The sequence below is a fragment of the Anser anser genome (genome assembly GCF_964211835.1).
Source record: "Anser anser genome assembly, chromosome: 7".
Classification (NCBI taxonomy): Eukaryota; Metazoa; Chordata; class Aves; order Anseriformes; family Anatidae; genus Anser; species Anser anser.
Window position 1 is genome coordinate 11,826,230 of NC_139727.1, and position 17,092 is coordinate 11,843,321.

The following is a 17,092-nucleotide window of genomic DNA, read 5'->3' on the forward strand; positions in this document are numbered from 1 at the left end:
CCACGTGCCTGGTGACAGGACGAGGGGGAATGGGCTAAAGTTGCACCAGGGGAGGTTTAGGTTGGATATTAGGAAGAACTTCTTTACTGAAAGGGTTGTTAGGCATTGGAATGGGCTGCCCAGGGAAGTGGTTGAGTCACCATCCCTGGAGGTCTTTAAGAGACGTTTAGATGTAGAGCTTAGTGATGTGGTTTAGTGGAGGACTTGTTAGTGTTAGGTCAGAGGTTGGAGTAGGTGATCTTGGAGGTCTCTTCCAACCTAGACGATTCTGTGATTCTGTGATCTCAGCAGTACTGGTGCCTGTTAGTTATGCTAGGTACCCTAATAAACTTCTTTAGGGCAGCGAGAGAGAAACAGTCTCAGCCCCGTGATGGAAGGTTGACAGAACTGTTGCCATCACAAGTGGCACAGGGATACGCATCAACCCGTTCCCCTGTGGCAGAAATAAAGCTGGCTTTAGTTTCTGTCCCCCACTAAATCCACAACTGAATATTATGCTTTGCTTTTGGCTGTGTCTAGTACTGGGTAGTGAGTCCCAGTCCAGACAGGGGCTCACGGATGCCACCACATTGGCAGCTATGACCATTATCATCATGAAAACAGCTGCTGTAATAAGCAGCTGCTGCAGTGCCATTACCTGCTGAGGGGTTCAATCACTATTTGTTTTCACTGTAGTAAAAGTATGTAGTTGACATGGCAACGTGGTTTGTGACACATGCCAATTGATTGGTTTTTCCACTGGAGGAAAGTCCCTGCGTCTTTGAAATCATATGTAGCAGCTGTTCTTCTCCACTGATGATTACAAGCCCATATATAGCCATAAATGCCTGCATTGTTTGTCTCCTTTAGTGATCAGGAAATGTTTAGCCCTGGTGTGAAGGGCTGCAACTCCATTGATTCAGTGTAGTTTAATCTACCAGTGTTTATGGCTTCCCTCGCAGAAACTCCCACGAGGCTTTTTCTGCTAAAGCTTTTGTTGTTTAAAATAAAGTGGATGGTATTTTTCATGGACAGCTGATGAAATGAGCTTTATGTGAAATCTGGAATGATATATTTGCTGGTGAAGGACTTGATCCTGCAAAGTGTCTATTAAGCATGCAAGTACTACTGCCGATTTCTACTGGACTGCCTCTCGCAGTGAAGTTAAGATTTTGCTTAGTGCATTTTCTGAAGAAAGCCATTGCTGTGCACATCGCCATGCTGGGGCACAATTAAGGGTGGTTAAAGTGGCTTGCTTTGCAGTGAAATGGCACAATGCAGAATTTGGTCATGTCACTGTAGAGAAGTTGGCAATTCAGTGATTGATTTAAGAGCTCAGTTTGATTTTTCATAATTTTGAAGAAAGTCAAAGAGATGCACAAATTATAACCATGGACCAAATTCTTCTGAAGTCTGAAGATATTAGATGTGGAACTAAACCTGCTTTCCTTTAAATATTCCCTGTCCTGAGGCTACTGCCATTCCAGCAATACTTTGAACAGTCTTATTGGCCTCACTCTTAGAGGTAATCTTTAAAGTGGCCTGTATTTTCATTTATGTATTGTACATCCAGTTTAACAGATGCTAGTAACAGTCCTATATGTACTGGCAACAAATGCTTGAAATTCAAGTTTCCTTTTTTTTTTTTTTTGGGGGGGGGGGGTTGGCTATGGATATTTACTATTTAGGCTCGCAACTGCTTAAGGTAGGTCTATTCTAATGTTATCTCACTATTAGCTAATATATTGCTTTTTGACAATATAATTGAAGGCTTACTGATTATTGGCTGCACTGGTGTTTAGGAGGACTACCTGTTATTTTTTTATTAGTTTTTAAGTGGGCTTGTGCTTTTATAACTTGGATTTAGTAAGACAATGAAATTTTTCACACAAGCCTCTGATTAATTGAGACTATGATCAACTAGTGGCAAATTCTATCTATAAGAGATTTTTATTTTTATTTTTGTCTTCAGCCAGCTAAACTTCAACTTGGGTAGACCAGCTCTAGAGAACGTTTTTACATGGAAGTTTGAACTCAGGTTCAGATGTCTTAAGACATTTTCAATCCACCCATAAATCTTCCTTAAAACTAGAGATCCAAAGACCAAAGTTTGGTATCTGTGCATAATGGACTAGGGCCCAAGTCCTTTGCCTTGGTGCTCCATAAATGGATATTAAAAGTAAAGAGGACTCAGGTTCTGAACTGAGGGATCTTCTGTTCATATGTGTTTAAAACCATAAATTAGCCATGCCAGCACACTATAGCCCACAACCTTGATTCAGCTTCACTTCCAAAGATTTTCCAGTTTTGCAGATGGCTCTTGCTTGCGTCAAATGCCAGCTGTTTTCTCACTGGAGACATATACAAAGGAGCAGCTGATACTGCAAAGCTTGCCTGGCTTCAAAGTCTTTCTGTCTCTTGGTGGTTAGGCTGTGTGGTCATCAGCAACAAACGCCATTTTCTCATTTGTTCTTATTCTCTTGGCAAACGTATCCATGGATGGTCTAGTGCTGAGCAATTTTGTATCTCAAAATGTGAACACTTCTGCAGTTCACAGAGCATTCTCTTTCAAGCCTTTGCTTTCCACTATTGATAATTTATCAAAAAAATCAATTTTCAGATAGTATTTTATTTGCTAGGTTTCAGCTCATAGGTAGTTCTTGGGTTTACACTGTCAGTATAAGGTGGTCAAATCAATTCAGCTACTGTCATTTATACTTAGAAGTGTAGTGGATTTACTTTTTTCCCCAATGTGTAAAACACAAATTTCCCTCCAATACATGCTGTTGACAAAACTCATAGTTAGGAACTGCAGGAGTATTTAATTCTGTAGATGTCATTAATTTCCAGGTTTTGAAAAAATTTTGAAAGAAAATAAAGTAATTTCAAGGTATTTAAAAAGCAGAAATTTAGGACTTGTGGCGTACATTTTTCGTATCTATTTCTAAGGCTTCATTTACGTAAAGCAGCTTAAAACTCATCTTCTCCAGGTTGCTTTATCTTAATGGCAGCCGTCACCTAAAATATTATGCTACATTGAGCAATAATCTTAGAGAAGTGGCTTCCCTAGGTAAAATAAGAACATAGCTTTCCCTGCCAAATATGGTAAAGCACTGTGTTTTAACATTTCTGTATGATTTAGGCATTAATATTGATGAAGAAGATCAATTATTTTAGTGGAGAGGAATTATTTATATTGCATTGTTTTCAAAATGTATGTAGTGATATGATGGGAGGGGTTATTCTAAAGTGTGCTCACAACCTGGAAAAGCAAGGACAGAGTGCTGATTACTACTTTTATGTCTAACCTCAAGCTACGTTATTTCTACCGGTGTATGTGTAGATGAACAAACAGAGGCTAAGCATGAAAAATATTGCATCTTTTAAAATAATACTGTGGATTCAGAAACTGCTGAAATAATAACTTTCCTTAAGTAATAGCAGACTGGAAAAATCCCCAGTTTTACAGTGTCGGAACATTGGTGGTGGTGAATGCTAATGAGAAACTACCTCAGAATCAAGGAGCTGCCACTATGCCCATTATGGTTTCTTTAAGGCTGAAGTCAAGATAAAATGTTACATTTATTACTGTAGTATAGAAGAGGATTAAATCATGACATAGCTCTGCCAGGTAATTAACTTGTTTAAAGTAATGGACTTTACACATAGGGTTACAGATGTGCAACATTCTCCAAACTTTTTTTTTTTTTAAAAAGAAGAGAATGGTAAGGTTGGGGGAAAATTCAATAGGTAAGTATTTCTTGACTTAAAGTAAGTAAATAAATAAATAAATAACAATCATCGTTACTATGAAAAAATATATATATTAAATATTTAAAAAAAAGGTTTTGAAATGAAAGGCACCTGTTCGGTTGTTTTTCTGTGTTGTTTTGTTGTTCTTTGTTTTGGTTTTGTTTTGTTTCTTTGCAGTTTTGTTTGTTTGTGTTTTTAGTTTTTTAATACCTTGATCATATCTGATGATTCTGAGTAACAGTTTTGTGTGAAACAGCCCTGCAGCCTTACAACTGAGGCTGTAGTTTTATAAATTGAGTTAATTGATCAGCAGTTACTTAAAAGCACCCAGTGACAGGTTTAGTCTGTCACTTAGACAGGATTTGTTCATATTATTCATCCAGAAATTATTTTATTTATAGCAGTTCTAGAGTAAAATAAAGCTATACTGGCAAAACCTTTTTAGGCTATGTATCTACAGCAACACTACTGTTTTAATGGTAAGAAAGCATCTCCAAAAAGTGTAATTTAGCCAGTATTTTTATCGTGGCAATTATTTCTAGTGGTCTAATTATAAATGTTAGTACAACTATAGCCTGAATGTTTGTTCCACAGCATATGGTTTATGTCAATATGTTTCTAAAAAATAAAACAAATGGTTTTCAGTTGACTCTACATGAAGCAATTTCAACTCCACTGGAAATTATTTATCTATTGTAGCAGTTATCTTGCAGGCATTATTGCACTGGTTAAATATTTCAGCTGGTAATACAGTTCTGAAGGACAACATTTTTGTTTAGATAGACCACAGGTACATTTACTTAAATCAATTGGTTTACATGTACTTGCCAATTATAGTAATCACACAGTGGATGTATTTATCTACAAATTGAAGGTCAGCTCCTATAACCATAAGTGTGGAACATTGGCTTTTTCTGCTTTACTAGTTTTATCTTTAATCACACTTACAGAGAGCCCTTAATGGGTTGTGAGATCCAATAATTGAGGTGGCAAGGTTAATGGGGCATCTTGTTATGCTACACATTTTTGTTGCAAATAATTTTATATATTAAATACGTGAAATCTTTGCCATAGGAAAGTGAGCCAAGAATTGGAGTTGCTAACAAAGGTGGTTTCAGCTGATGGCTGGTCACAAAAATGAAAGAAGTCAAAGAACAAAGAGAGCAGCTGCCTTTAGAGAATGACGCGATGCTAAGATATAACCACTCTCTGAAAGCTGACAGTGAATGATTTTGTCTAGTGATGGAAGATCTGGGGAAGTTAAAATAACAATGTTTAGAACCTGCGTTTGTGATTATCTTAATTAATCCACTAAAAGATAGGGGATACTAATATCCATGTCTTTTATGTATGTGACCTTACCCACCATACCCAGATCTTTTGATCACTTCTCCAGCTTTGGAGATGCTGAGCATTGTTTCCACTTTAGTGCAGAAATAAAATTTACATAGAGACAAATAAATCTTTTATGCAGAATAAGATCCATTGTCTAGAGCATTCCCTGTCAGGACAATTTCTGAGATAATTTTGGCCAAGTGGTCTGCTTGGTAAAGATATAAGGTTATTTTCTCACTCAGTCATCGTCCTTCTGAATTTATGCTACAGGAACAACTCGCAAGCTTGGTTACCTGCTGCAACCCTAGCCGTGTCCTTTAGTGATCTTGTGTCTCTCAGAAGACATTTCCAATGTTGGCCATAGTACAGAGAATTTCCTCTGTCAGGAGCTGTTCTTATAATACATCAAATGGGGCACTGCAAGGAAGGTGCATGCAATCCTTAGGACATGCAGCATTCCAAATTATCTCTTTTAGGAAAACTCTGCCAGCTAAAGGGATGGTAGTTGTCTTCTTCACAGCACCCAAGCAAAGTCTATGCTTCCCTCCCTGCCACCTGCGCTGATTACCTGCTTACTGGGCCAGCAAAGCACTTGATTTACACTCAGAATTTGCTCAATGTGCACTGCAATGTTTAGAGAATTGAAGAAAATGTGCTGTTCAAAAAGCAAGATGTACTGTGCTTTTGTACAGCACTGATTGTCAATAAAATGTAATATAGCTAAAACAAAAGTAGTGGTTGTCAATAAAGTATAATTTAGCTAAAATAAAAGGCACATTTCTGTCAAAAAGCTTCCACTGTAATAAAGGCAATAGAAGTGGTCTAGATATTCACATTATGACACATTATGAAAACTGGAGTTGTTTTTTTAATGTTCAAACTCTCATGTGCAAATTTTCAAACAGAATGGCAGCATGAATAGTAGACATTTGTAAAGTTGTTAGCAGCTGAAAGTTGTGTTAAAGAACATTAATTAAAAATGCTTCTGCTAGTATGCTTCTGTATATGTGCTTCTACAGGTACTGAAATCTGTACATCAAGCTCTGAAAAGGGTTGCCACAGAAACCCTCCTGTGTGTATCGAGTACCTTTCACAGAAATGTGTCTTTTAACAGTCAGATCATCCATTCCCAGGACATAAGCAATTCCCTGTGATATGATGAAATTTATTTTAAAAAATAAAAAGGAACTAAATGTAGCACGTCATCATTTAGATCAAGACTGGAGGAAAAATGGTCCTGTTCAGTGAAATGTACCAGAAACATTTAGGAGATCAGAATAGGTTTCGGTACTGTTAAACAAAGAGAGAGAAAGGATCGGCACGAATTCTCTCATCTTCATTAGAATTTTTAATATCCAGCAACCTCCAGGACTTTCATTTGTATTTTACCGAAGGGGTATATACAGAGTGAAAGAAATAACAGGTCTGGGTTTTGATGCAACTCCCAGAGTTAGCCCAAATCTGCAAGCGTGCGGCATATAGAGAGAAGACCTGCTCACAGTCTTACTTAAAGCTTCTTAACAGCTTAAAATGATAAAATGTCCTTAACACAATTTAAGAATTTAAACCACTTAAAATGTTAGAAACAGCTTGTGAGTTGGAAGGGTTTTTCTTTGGCGACGAAGCTGGCAGACTCTCACAGTGCCCGCAGGTAAAGGGGCCCTTCGGGACCAAACCTGGGAGGCCTGCAGGTGACATGACAGAGAAGATGGAAGAGATCTCTAAATATTTGTACGTGGGTTTTATGTAGTTTTATGTCTATGTGCCTAGATTGCTGTGCTTTAAATAGCGTTGTGTGGAACGTTGCAGTGGTGTAAGGTGTAACTAGTGGAATGGCCCCAGTGAAAAAGGGAAGAGGGTGGCAGAAAAATACTGTCTGTGGCAAGTCTTCAGCTGTGGAAAACAGCTTCAGATCATGGGCCAAAGGAAGACTGCCTGGGAGCATTTTGAAGAGATCTTTTGCAGGAGCTGTCAGACAAAATGTTTTGCTTTTACGGTTCCAAGAGTTGGCATCGGGTGGGAGGTGGCATGAGTGGGCCTTTCAGATGTTTTGAAGAGGATTTTTTTTTTTTTAAATGAAAGGTTGTTTTGGGAAGAAGGAGTTGGGTGAGAGAGGCAATAGGGGTTGTTTTAGTTTAATCTCACCCAGACTTAGTTGTTAGCTCATATGAGAAGCATCAGAAGTAATCGTTATTATGTGAAGTTATATATTTCTAAAACAAATTCTTATTTATGAGATTTAGCTTACTCCCTGCTGCCTCATGCGATGGTCAATGGTTGAATGTGTGTTTGTGTGTGTATGCACAGATGGAAAATACTGTACCATTGCAGAAAGTGAGACTTGGGGACAAAGGAAGGGGGCACACGAATAGAAATCAGTGGCTCGTAGAAAACTGATCGGATGCTTCTTTTGATGGCAGCGATGCCCCTTTAAATGTTTTGAAACTTGGCTTGGCTTGGTTTTCAGTGACAGAGGCAGTGATTTACACCTTTCTGTGCAGAAAAGGCTGTAAAACAGGAGTGAATTACGTTCTGTACAATTTGAAAATAAATGATGCATTCACAGTCACTCAGGTTGAGGCCCATTTACACTTCCAGAGCGGTATGATGATGAGTAAATGAAAGCTAGACCTGTGTGTGAATGAAAAATGTCTGTTTTACCAGTGGCTGTGAAAAGAGAGAGAAAGAGATGGTGGCTAAGACTTACTGGAAATTGGAACCCAGACTTCTATTCGTTTGTTTAAAACAGTGGTATTGATTTGGAGTCAGATGGAGTATTGGTGTAACTACAAACCAATCCCATTGAGTTCTGTGACATATTGCTAGTGATGCTAGGTGTTTATATTTGCATTCTTAGTTTTATCCTGTGCTTGAGGAGGTCTGTATTACATTCCCTTCTTGTGCAAACCTGGCACAATAATGTTTAACATGGATATTATCTAACAAAAAAAAAAATCTTTACTGAGGTAAAAAAGAGGTCAGGTATAACTAATGTCATATGATCTCAATTCAATTAAATTACTCTTTGTTTTCCTTTATGATGAAGGCAAGAGATATGCAAATTCTACTTGGTATGGTTAAGTTCGTTTTGACTAAAGACAGACATATAAACCATTTAATGAATTAAATTTCAGTCACGTGTTATGTAACACTAATATCTCAATATTGCTTGAATTTCAGAACATTTCAGGATCTGTCCAAACAAATGGATATATCATATGGTACAGTCAGGGATTCAGCAGTGTATGAATACTTTAAAGCAAAAGGGACAAACCCTCTGGAGCAGGATAACACATTTGCTGAACTGTGGAGGACAATCAGTAAGAATAATGGGGCAGATAATTGTGTATCGAACCCTTCTGAAGGCATCAGAAAGGTAAGACTGGATTACAGGGTTCTTTATTTAATTTTTGTGCTGCATCAATGCTGTTTGCATGAAGTTAATAATGTTAAGTCCCATTAATGCAATTACACTGTAACTTCAAACAAAAATATCCTTATCTAAAGTTTCTTATAGTAACTCAATGGCAAATAAGAAGCATATTCTGGAGTCATGGTTTTGAATTTAAGTACTTTAGCTCTGCCTAAATCTCCCGTATTAAGGTCCTTCTTTGGCTCTGGCCATAAGGCTTCTAGCTTTTTTGGGCACTCTGGAAATACTCATCATCAATATCATTCTTTGTATTATCCAGGTACTGACACTTGTCCTTTGCTCGCTTATGTGTGTGTTTGTTCATTTTGTTTTGTTTTGTTTTGTTTTTACCTGAGGATTAAACTAGGTATTAGAAACATGAGCAAAAATTAAGAGATCCACTGAAAATGTACTGATTTTTCTTAGAACAGGAATTTCATGCAAAATGTTGTTTATTCCAGGCTTAAAAAAAATAAAATTAAAATTAAAAAAAATATATATGCATATACTCTTTTACCTGTCAGCATGCTTTCACCTAGCTTTAATTTCTCTCATATATGACCGTGCAATTTTTTTGGTGAAACTGAGCATTGATGTTGGAACCAAGGTCTGATATATATATATATATAATAGCTTGGTATTCTATATGCTTGTGCTTAGTCCTGTGATGAATAGCCCCGGGTGAGATTAGGAAAATACAAGTGTCCACACTTTTTCTGGCACCCTTAGTTTGCCACTCTTCCTGTCTGCTTTCCATCTTGTAGCTCAGCAAATACAGGTAGTAAATAACATCAAACCACATGTGTCTGGGAGTACTTTATGGCAGAAGGTACACAGAAGTAGTCAGTGAAAGTTTAATGTGCTTCTCCTTTAGAGAAAACTGTCTCCTTTATTTGTCAATTGATTTTTTTTCATGAAACAAGAAAACAGCTGTTATTAAAGTCTTGATTATTTGATCAGATTTACTCTGTTGTCAATGAAACACTGATTTGGAACAAATATATAATTAGTTCCTCATGCTTTTGTAAGTGAGAAATAAGAATGTTTTGGGGCTTCGGTTCTTTTATTCTTTAGAATTTTTTCTCAATAGTCATAGGGAAAGCATCCACAATTTACTGGGTTTTACAATGCCATTACAGGGCTGAACACAGTGACACAGGCCATTTCATTTCCCAAATCAAAGTCCTTTAACATAAAATTCCTGATTGCTTGTGTGGTTTCTGGATAAAATCCTTATTTTATGGGAGAAAGACTTTTGCCTCTCCCAGTAAAGGAATATTTAGTCAACAGTTTCGGTTCACCCTCCCTTTTCTCCCAGCTCCTAGCTGAGCTTCCTAAAGCTCTATGCACTTGGCTTAAAAACCCTTTCTTCCTCTGTACAAGGCAGAAACCTGGCTATAGCCAAGTCTGTGGTGTTTTTTCTTGTTTGTTTGTTTGTTTGTTTGTTTTTAATCTGCTCATCATTTTGTGAAAATGAAACTTCTATTTCGAGATTTTCTAAACATTTAAAAGGAAGTAGAAATAGTGCAAATAGTGCTGTTAAGTACTTATCTATGTAATGTGGCATTAAAAACAATAATAAAACAAATTACCTTAGGAAAAGGCACATTATTTTACTTCTTTTTATGTTTTGTTTTTTATTTTGTTACCATTCTTATGTCAGCGGACAGTCTCTAGCAGTGAGACTATAAATACTCTTATTCTGTAAGCCAGTTGTATGCTGCCATTTATTATAGCTAGATTTGGCTAACCCTTAAATGTAGCTGTAGACTGGCAAGCTGTTTAGACTACCAACTGCATTGTCTTTAGGGAGCTGGCTTCTCTGTCTCATGTAAGTGATAATAACTTTTTTATATTAAGTTTGATTTTAATATTGTAGGGTGATTTTTACGTAACTTGATCAGCTCATTCAATTAATGTCAACGACAACCAAATTTACTTCAGTCCCCAAAGCTGACCAAAGCTGCTATTTGATTAGACACATAATTTGGGCTTAATATTTAATAACATTGTCAGCTGAACACTTGTGTTTATAGTTTAAATGTCACTCCTGCTAGCTCATTGAGCTTTTTGAATAGAGACAAGTTATCCATATCAAATATTATGGTTAGAAATTCTGTCTTTCTAAAGAAGAAATGATGTCAGCAAGGGAAATTGGACTTTCCATCCGTAAACACATACTGCTGCATGAAAGGGATGTAAATGTACCTTAAAAAATGTATCGGAAAAGGAAAGTCTAAATCCCTCTAGCATGTAAAGATACCTTAGTCATTTCTCTGAATGAGGACTTGCCTGACACAATGAAAAAAAAACAACCATATTACTTTTTCTCCTCTCCTCCCCCTTTCCATTTTCTTCATACAGCAACACAGTGCAGCTGCAGTTACAAAAAGAATGCTGCTTTGATGCAAAATGGGAGAGTATTGCTTATTTATGGTACAGGCAGGTATTTCAGTTGTTTGTCTCAGTTCGATTTACTTCTCTTCATTTCCAAGAGATGTTCCTACTGCCTTTGACTGGCTAAAAACAAAAGGACAATAGTGGAAGAAAGTCCTGAAAGCTTTTGTGGCATTTAGTTGCCATGGAAGAGGTTGCTTTTTCAGACAGCACAGTCCCTGTAGCCACAGTGACCATCTCCCATTGTCAAGGCACAGCTTTTTCAACACAAATACAGCCACGGAGAGGGCATTAATGTGCTGCAAAGACATGTAAGCGACAGAAATACATTTCAGAGCTGAGGGTACAAGTTGCTTTGTTGTACTACCAAGGCAATTGAAAGTGGTCATTGTAGATGTAAAATGTCCTCCTCTTCATAAATGTCTCTGCATAGACTAAGAGGTGGTTGCCAGACAAATCACAAGTCCACACAAAATGCTATTTTACCACTTGAGTTTTCTGGTACTACAGAAGGAGATTGACTAATGCTGTTGTGTGGAAAGTTTCTTTCTGGGTCAAGCTATAGCCAGGAACTCTCAGAAGTGTGCTGTGGGGTAGCTCTTGCAGCCTTATCAGTGTTGGTTTGGGAACAGCATACGTTCCTAATCCAATTGCAAATCTGAATAAGTTGTTTGCAAAATACCCTGTGGCAGTTGGTTCTTTAGGATAATTATTTGTTATCGTGACTTTCCAAGTGACCTGTAGCTTTTTTCATTGTGAGCAGCCATTTTTGCTTTGAAAGAATGAAGTGATATGGTCCCTATATACTCCCACATACATCTTTTTATATATATACATGAGAGAATTAAATTGTTATTGTTGTGTTTTTCAAAAGCTTTCCTTTGATGGAGACAGTTTGTTCCCCTGTCCAATCAATTTGGTGCCAAAATTGCTCTGAATCCGTTCTTTTCCTCCTGTGTTTTGCTTTTGATGAAGTGATCAAATCCAAGTACAGTACAAAATGTGAATGTATCATTGATTTATGCAATAACACAGCAAGAGTTTATTCCTTCCCTTTTTGCTTCCTTCAAAAAGTTTCTCTTCTTCAATGAACAATAAACATTAAGTGAGATCTTTTCTTGTTGAACAAGCACCTCTCCATTTTTAAAGTACAAGTAATTTAAAAGTACAAGTAATTTAAAAGTTCAATGAATAGGATTTTCTGAAATCTTTTTTCCAATATTGTCCACACTGAATTTTGCATTGTGAATTGTTGTGGCTCATCAGTGTGTTTTCATGGGTCCTCATAAATTTCTTCATTTCTTGACCTACCAGCCTTTGGAGTAAAAGCAAATGCCCAACTATATTACATCTTGCAGCCCAACTATATTACATCTTGTAGCCCAACTATATTACATCCTGTAGTGGCTCCTAATTATATTAATATTTAAAGAATTTCAACAAGATTAAATGACATGTTTTCTCTTTCGTAAAACTCTGTTGCTTCTCTTATATCATTTTTAAACAGAAAATAAATGTTATCTGAGCCTGTTTTTGAACCGTTCCTCTAGTAACAATGTAAAGGTCACTTCTTGATATTTCTGTGGTACCAGCCACATAATGGGATCAGCTATCATGACACTTCATTTTTGGCTGTAGATTAATGATGAATGTAGCATGATTCCACTTTTTTCTTCAGTGTGGTAGCTTCCTCCAAAGTTTCAGATGAATCACAGACATATCAGTGATGAACTTGAAGTTCATCTCGTTTCAAGTTTTATTATTTCTTACCAAGTTTTCTTGAAAAAAACATAATTTTACAGTCAGTAAACCAGGGTCCTTTGAAAAATATTCTTCCATCTCCCTCCATGTTGAAGAATAACATTATGAGATTGGCTACTGCTTTTCAGAAGTATTACTGTTCTCCTTCTGGTCCTTCTATCTAGGAGGCAATCTTTCTTGGCCTTTTCATTTTTCATGATTGTGAAGAAAAATTCTAATGCAAGTTTCTTTTTCTCTGAAATCTGTTTTCTTATACCTCTTGAATCAAAGATAAATCTGGTGTCTTTGGTGTTAACCACTACAGTAGTTCCAACTGGGTGGAAGAAATGAGTGCTTCTTTGGCTGAATTTCTGTTAAAGATGTTTTTGAAAGTTTAACTCTGAGTTATTTCTGTTTTGTTCTGCAATATGCCTGCATGCTGAGAGTCACAAAAAGGCCATAGAAAAGGAGGAGAATATCAAAGCCAATTTGAAGTCTAAAGTATAAATTGTATCTTATTGTTCTGTTTCATTTCAGTCATTCTTTATTCAAGTTATCTTACTTATTCTCAGCTGGTATTTGCCACATTCCCTTTTACCCTCTCTTTCTCTATATTTTCTTTGCAATGATGTCTGATCACTAGAACATTTTGATTCTATTTTGGGCCCTAAAACATATAATTCAGGCTTTGGATGGCTAAGCTGTGAATGCAAGAGCACGAGGATATGGAGCTTTGCTGCACTGTGGTCATGATGCGGTTCCATGGATAGGTACACCTCAGTACAGTGTCATATGAAAATAGCATAGCTATGTTTCCTGCCCATACATCCCACGGGTCAGCGCCTGGTATTGCCTATAATTCCTAGTCAATCTACCTCCTCCTAGCTGTCACAACAGCTATTAGGGGAATGGGAAGCATGCTGAATTTAGACAGCAACTAAGTGTTTGGTCATAAGGAAGCTTTCTATGCAATGAGCACTCTTAATAGTATGAGATCTCTACTCTTCAGAGAAGAAAATGCCATAAGTGGAAGAAGTTTTGGAAGAGAAAAATCTTCCCTGAGGGAAGAGGAATCTTTGGAGAGTCATTTTTTGATAATCAGAGAGGGCAAGCAGTCTCACATTCAGCATTTCTGGAAGTTAAGAAGTATACCTAATTAAGAGTTTAAAGCTCAGATTCCTGTTTATTTTTAAGTGGTCAAGATGTCAGAGAAATAGTGCTCTACAGTTGTGATGACACTGTGTAGAATTATTTGTCATAAAAATATAAAATTGTTGCAAGAGAGACCTGGTAGACTGTTTATTACTACTTACATTCGTAGGGCGTAAGATAGCAATATTGCAAATGCAAGAGAAGTAGACCTTGTTAAAAGATCTGTCTAACCTTGAAAGTCAGTGTACAAAGCTCTTCTACATATAACAAAGTGCAGAAAATTGGGGCTTGAATGGTAGAATCAATAATGTGATTTTTCTCTAGACACTGCCTTATAATTGAAATCGAATATTTGAGGAAGACTGTGTTCCTCAAGTATTAGTAAGAAAAAGATGAGGAATATAGGACATGTTGTCAATGTTCTTTTTTTTGTAAACTGTTAATTTGAAAATATGATTCATGGAACAATTCTGAAACAACTAAAAGACACAGCTATTTAAAAAAAAATCAAAACATTTTAGCACAGTGACTTAGACAAAAACTTTTTTTTTCTCTTTCTGTACATATATCAGGCAAGTTTTTGTTCTCTAGCAACACAGATTTTGAATAAATTCTGTGCAGAGTAACAAATGCTATTGTCTTTGGTCCCATGACTATGTCCTTTTTAATGCAGTAGAGCTTGCACACTGTTTTCTATCATAGGTAGTAAAAACCTGTGTACTCTTTACCATAGAACACAACCTGAGATGTGCACAAACAGGACTTGTGATGGTCCTTCCCTGCCAGGAATGCCTGTGGGATTAACACCCATTGTCTGTTGTCCCTGACCAAGTAGGAGGCCTATCAGCACCATCACAGATGTGAAAGCATGAAATGAGAAATGTTAAAGCCCATCACAGGAAGAGCAGAGGGCAAGATGCAGAGGTTTGCTGCTAACAACCCAGTTAGTTTTGGGTACATGATCATTCAGAAAATACCTTTGAAAAACACATTTTAGGCTTTCAAGAATATACATTGCCAGCTGAATATAGGCTAAATGCCTTGAGGAATCCCTCCCTCACCATCCTTTATTTTTTATGCATCCTTGTGTTGATAGGTTATGAAACCTTTTCTGGCTGTCACATACAGTAAACAGAGATTTATTTGTTCTTTCCTCATTTCCACCACCATTATTAGTTCAGGTAGACAGCCAGGGATACTATTGCAGGTGTGGAAGTCTTGCTCTGGTCTGGTTTCATACAGTACCATTTAAGTGAGGGAGATTTTTATGAGCATGCTTGTTTAGTAAGTTGTGTCAGTTAAATAAATGTATGAATTTAACAGTAAGCTCCTGTAGCTCTTTTTTTGTATTGTGTAATCCCCATGCTGTGTTTTACACTTTAATGATGTTTTGAGGTAGTGTAACAATTGTTGTCTCAAGCTACATACATTAATTACTGTTAACTCTGAACTGACCAGGTAGGTAGCAGAGGAGAAAGCAAACCACACTGGTGACATACACTTAAAAAAAAGTATTTTCAAAGTGGTCAGTACAGGATCATTTAAATCATACCAAAAAGGAAAGCTATAACATGTTTTTACTCTGGCTTAACTCAGAACCAAAGAACTTGGGGATCTTTGAGTGCCTGGATGCAGACAGAATGTAACGGGGAAAAGAAGGTGGATTGTGGCAAGTAGCTTACAGAAAATCCAGGCAAAAACATAATTTTCAGTTTTATTTCCCTGGATTCTATCTATTAGAGGATAATTCACCCATCTGATTTATTGTCATGTTTAAACAACTGTCAAGGACTTTAGAAAGCTATGGTTTATATAAAAGGATGGTGAAATAAAATTAGCTTAATTGCTCAACTGAGGAATTCGGTATAATAAAAGATCTAAGGGAGTCTTATGGGCTTATAGGTACGATTCAAAACTGAGCTTACACAAAATGGAAAATACGTGGAAGAATGTCAGCACTGCAGCCATTGGCTAGGGAAGCTTGGTGATTCAGTTTTCATGAAGAAATATAGGAAGGTTTTCAGCTTTCCATCTTGCTTTGTTTTGACCTAAAGAAAGAAAGATATGAAATTACCCAAAGGTGTTTTGCATGTGTGTGTGTGTGTGTGTTAGTACTTTTTTTAATGTCTTGGAAGTCTGCACTCGTGATTATTCATGCATTTGCATTAGACACTCCAGCCCATCTGCTCCATTGTGCTCTATAGGTTCACTAGAGACTTAAAAACATACTAGTTAAATTTATTAGGAAACCAATGATTACTTTAACCAAACAAAATGATGATTTTTTTCTCTTACTGAATCCCTATCTAGAGACTTTTCTTACATCTTATGTTAAGCAAGGTGATTTACATTCATTATATGCACTACATGCAGGCATTGGCTTGAATCCCAATTAAGGCTAACTTTAAGGACATCTGCATGGGTGTGTGATAAAATAGAACAAGATTTGTCCCAGAAGTGAGCTAATAGGAGATGCTGGTGATTCTTCTCATGAAGAGGGAACTTTATTTTTAAGCTCAGAGCATGCTTTTTTGTTACAGGGCTGACATAGCTCTTGGAGGGCACTTCTTTTACTTACACGTTTACTTGAGAGAAGCTGTAAAATTCTTGTTCTGGTGACTGAGATGATTAGGAAACACCACTTCATGCTCATCCTGTACCTGTCTACTTGTATAAATGTATGGAACTGGTCCCACTCTTGCTAATCCATGTTTCCTACAAAACATACATCAGATCTCATCAGTTAAAGCAATGGCTTTGATTTATAATTAATTATCTGTTATGTAAGCCTTTCCTAAACTTACAGTTGACTACGTCATCCCATGCACTCTCTCTATTAAAAATGGAAGACATATTAGGGAGTTTTGAAGTAAAGGAGGTACTGCTGGGAAAAGCATAGGTGAGGTAAGGCTGGGATGGAAGAGTGTTGGAAACATATTAAGGTTTTGGAGGTCTACAGATAAGCTGTGATCTTAATGAAATAAAGCATGGAGTAATGAAAAGCTAAGGGTTTATGTATTTGCCTTTTTTTTTTTTCCTCGTACCTAGAAATGTAGTTTAGTTTATATTTTGTTGTGTTCATGATGTATTTACAGGCAAAGAAAGGAAACTATGCTTTCCTGTGGGATGTGACAGTGGTGGAATATGCTGCACTGACAGATGATGAATGCTCTGTGACAGTCATTGGAAACAGCATCAGCAGCAAAGGATACGGAATTGCACTCCAGCATGGAAGCCCCTACAGAGATCTTTTCTCCCAGAGGTAAACCAAAACAAAGCTTGTTTTATAGGATTCTTTTCTACTGCCAGCGTGGCAATCCCATT

The 17,092-nt window shown here is 37.0% G+C and overlaps 1 protein-coding gene across 9 annotated transcripts in view; it reads left to right on the forward strand.

Annotated features, from left to right (window-relative positions):
• GRID1 (glutamate ionotropic receptor delta type subunit 1) overlaps positions 1-17,092 on the forward strand; it is a 601,199-nt gene that overhangs the window by 563,675 nt on the left and 20,432 nt on the right. For all 9 annotated transcript variants that reach the window (XM_083844348.1, XM_083844347.1, XM_083844345.1 and 6 more), the window contains 2 exons: positions 8,248-8,443; positions 16,864-17,030. In XM_083844348.1, the coding sequence (XP_083700474.1) occupies positions 8,248-8,443; positions 16,864-17,030 (363 nt within the window). The remainder of the gene's footprint in view (positions 1-8,247; positions 8,444-16,863; positions 17,031-17,092) is intronic.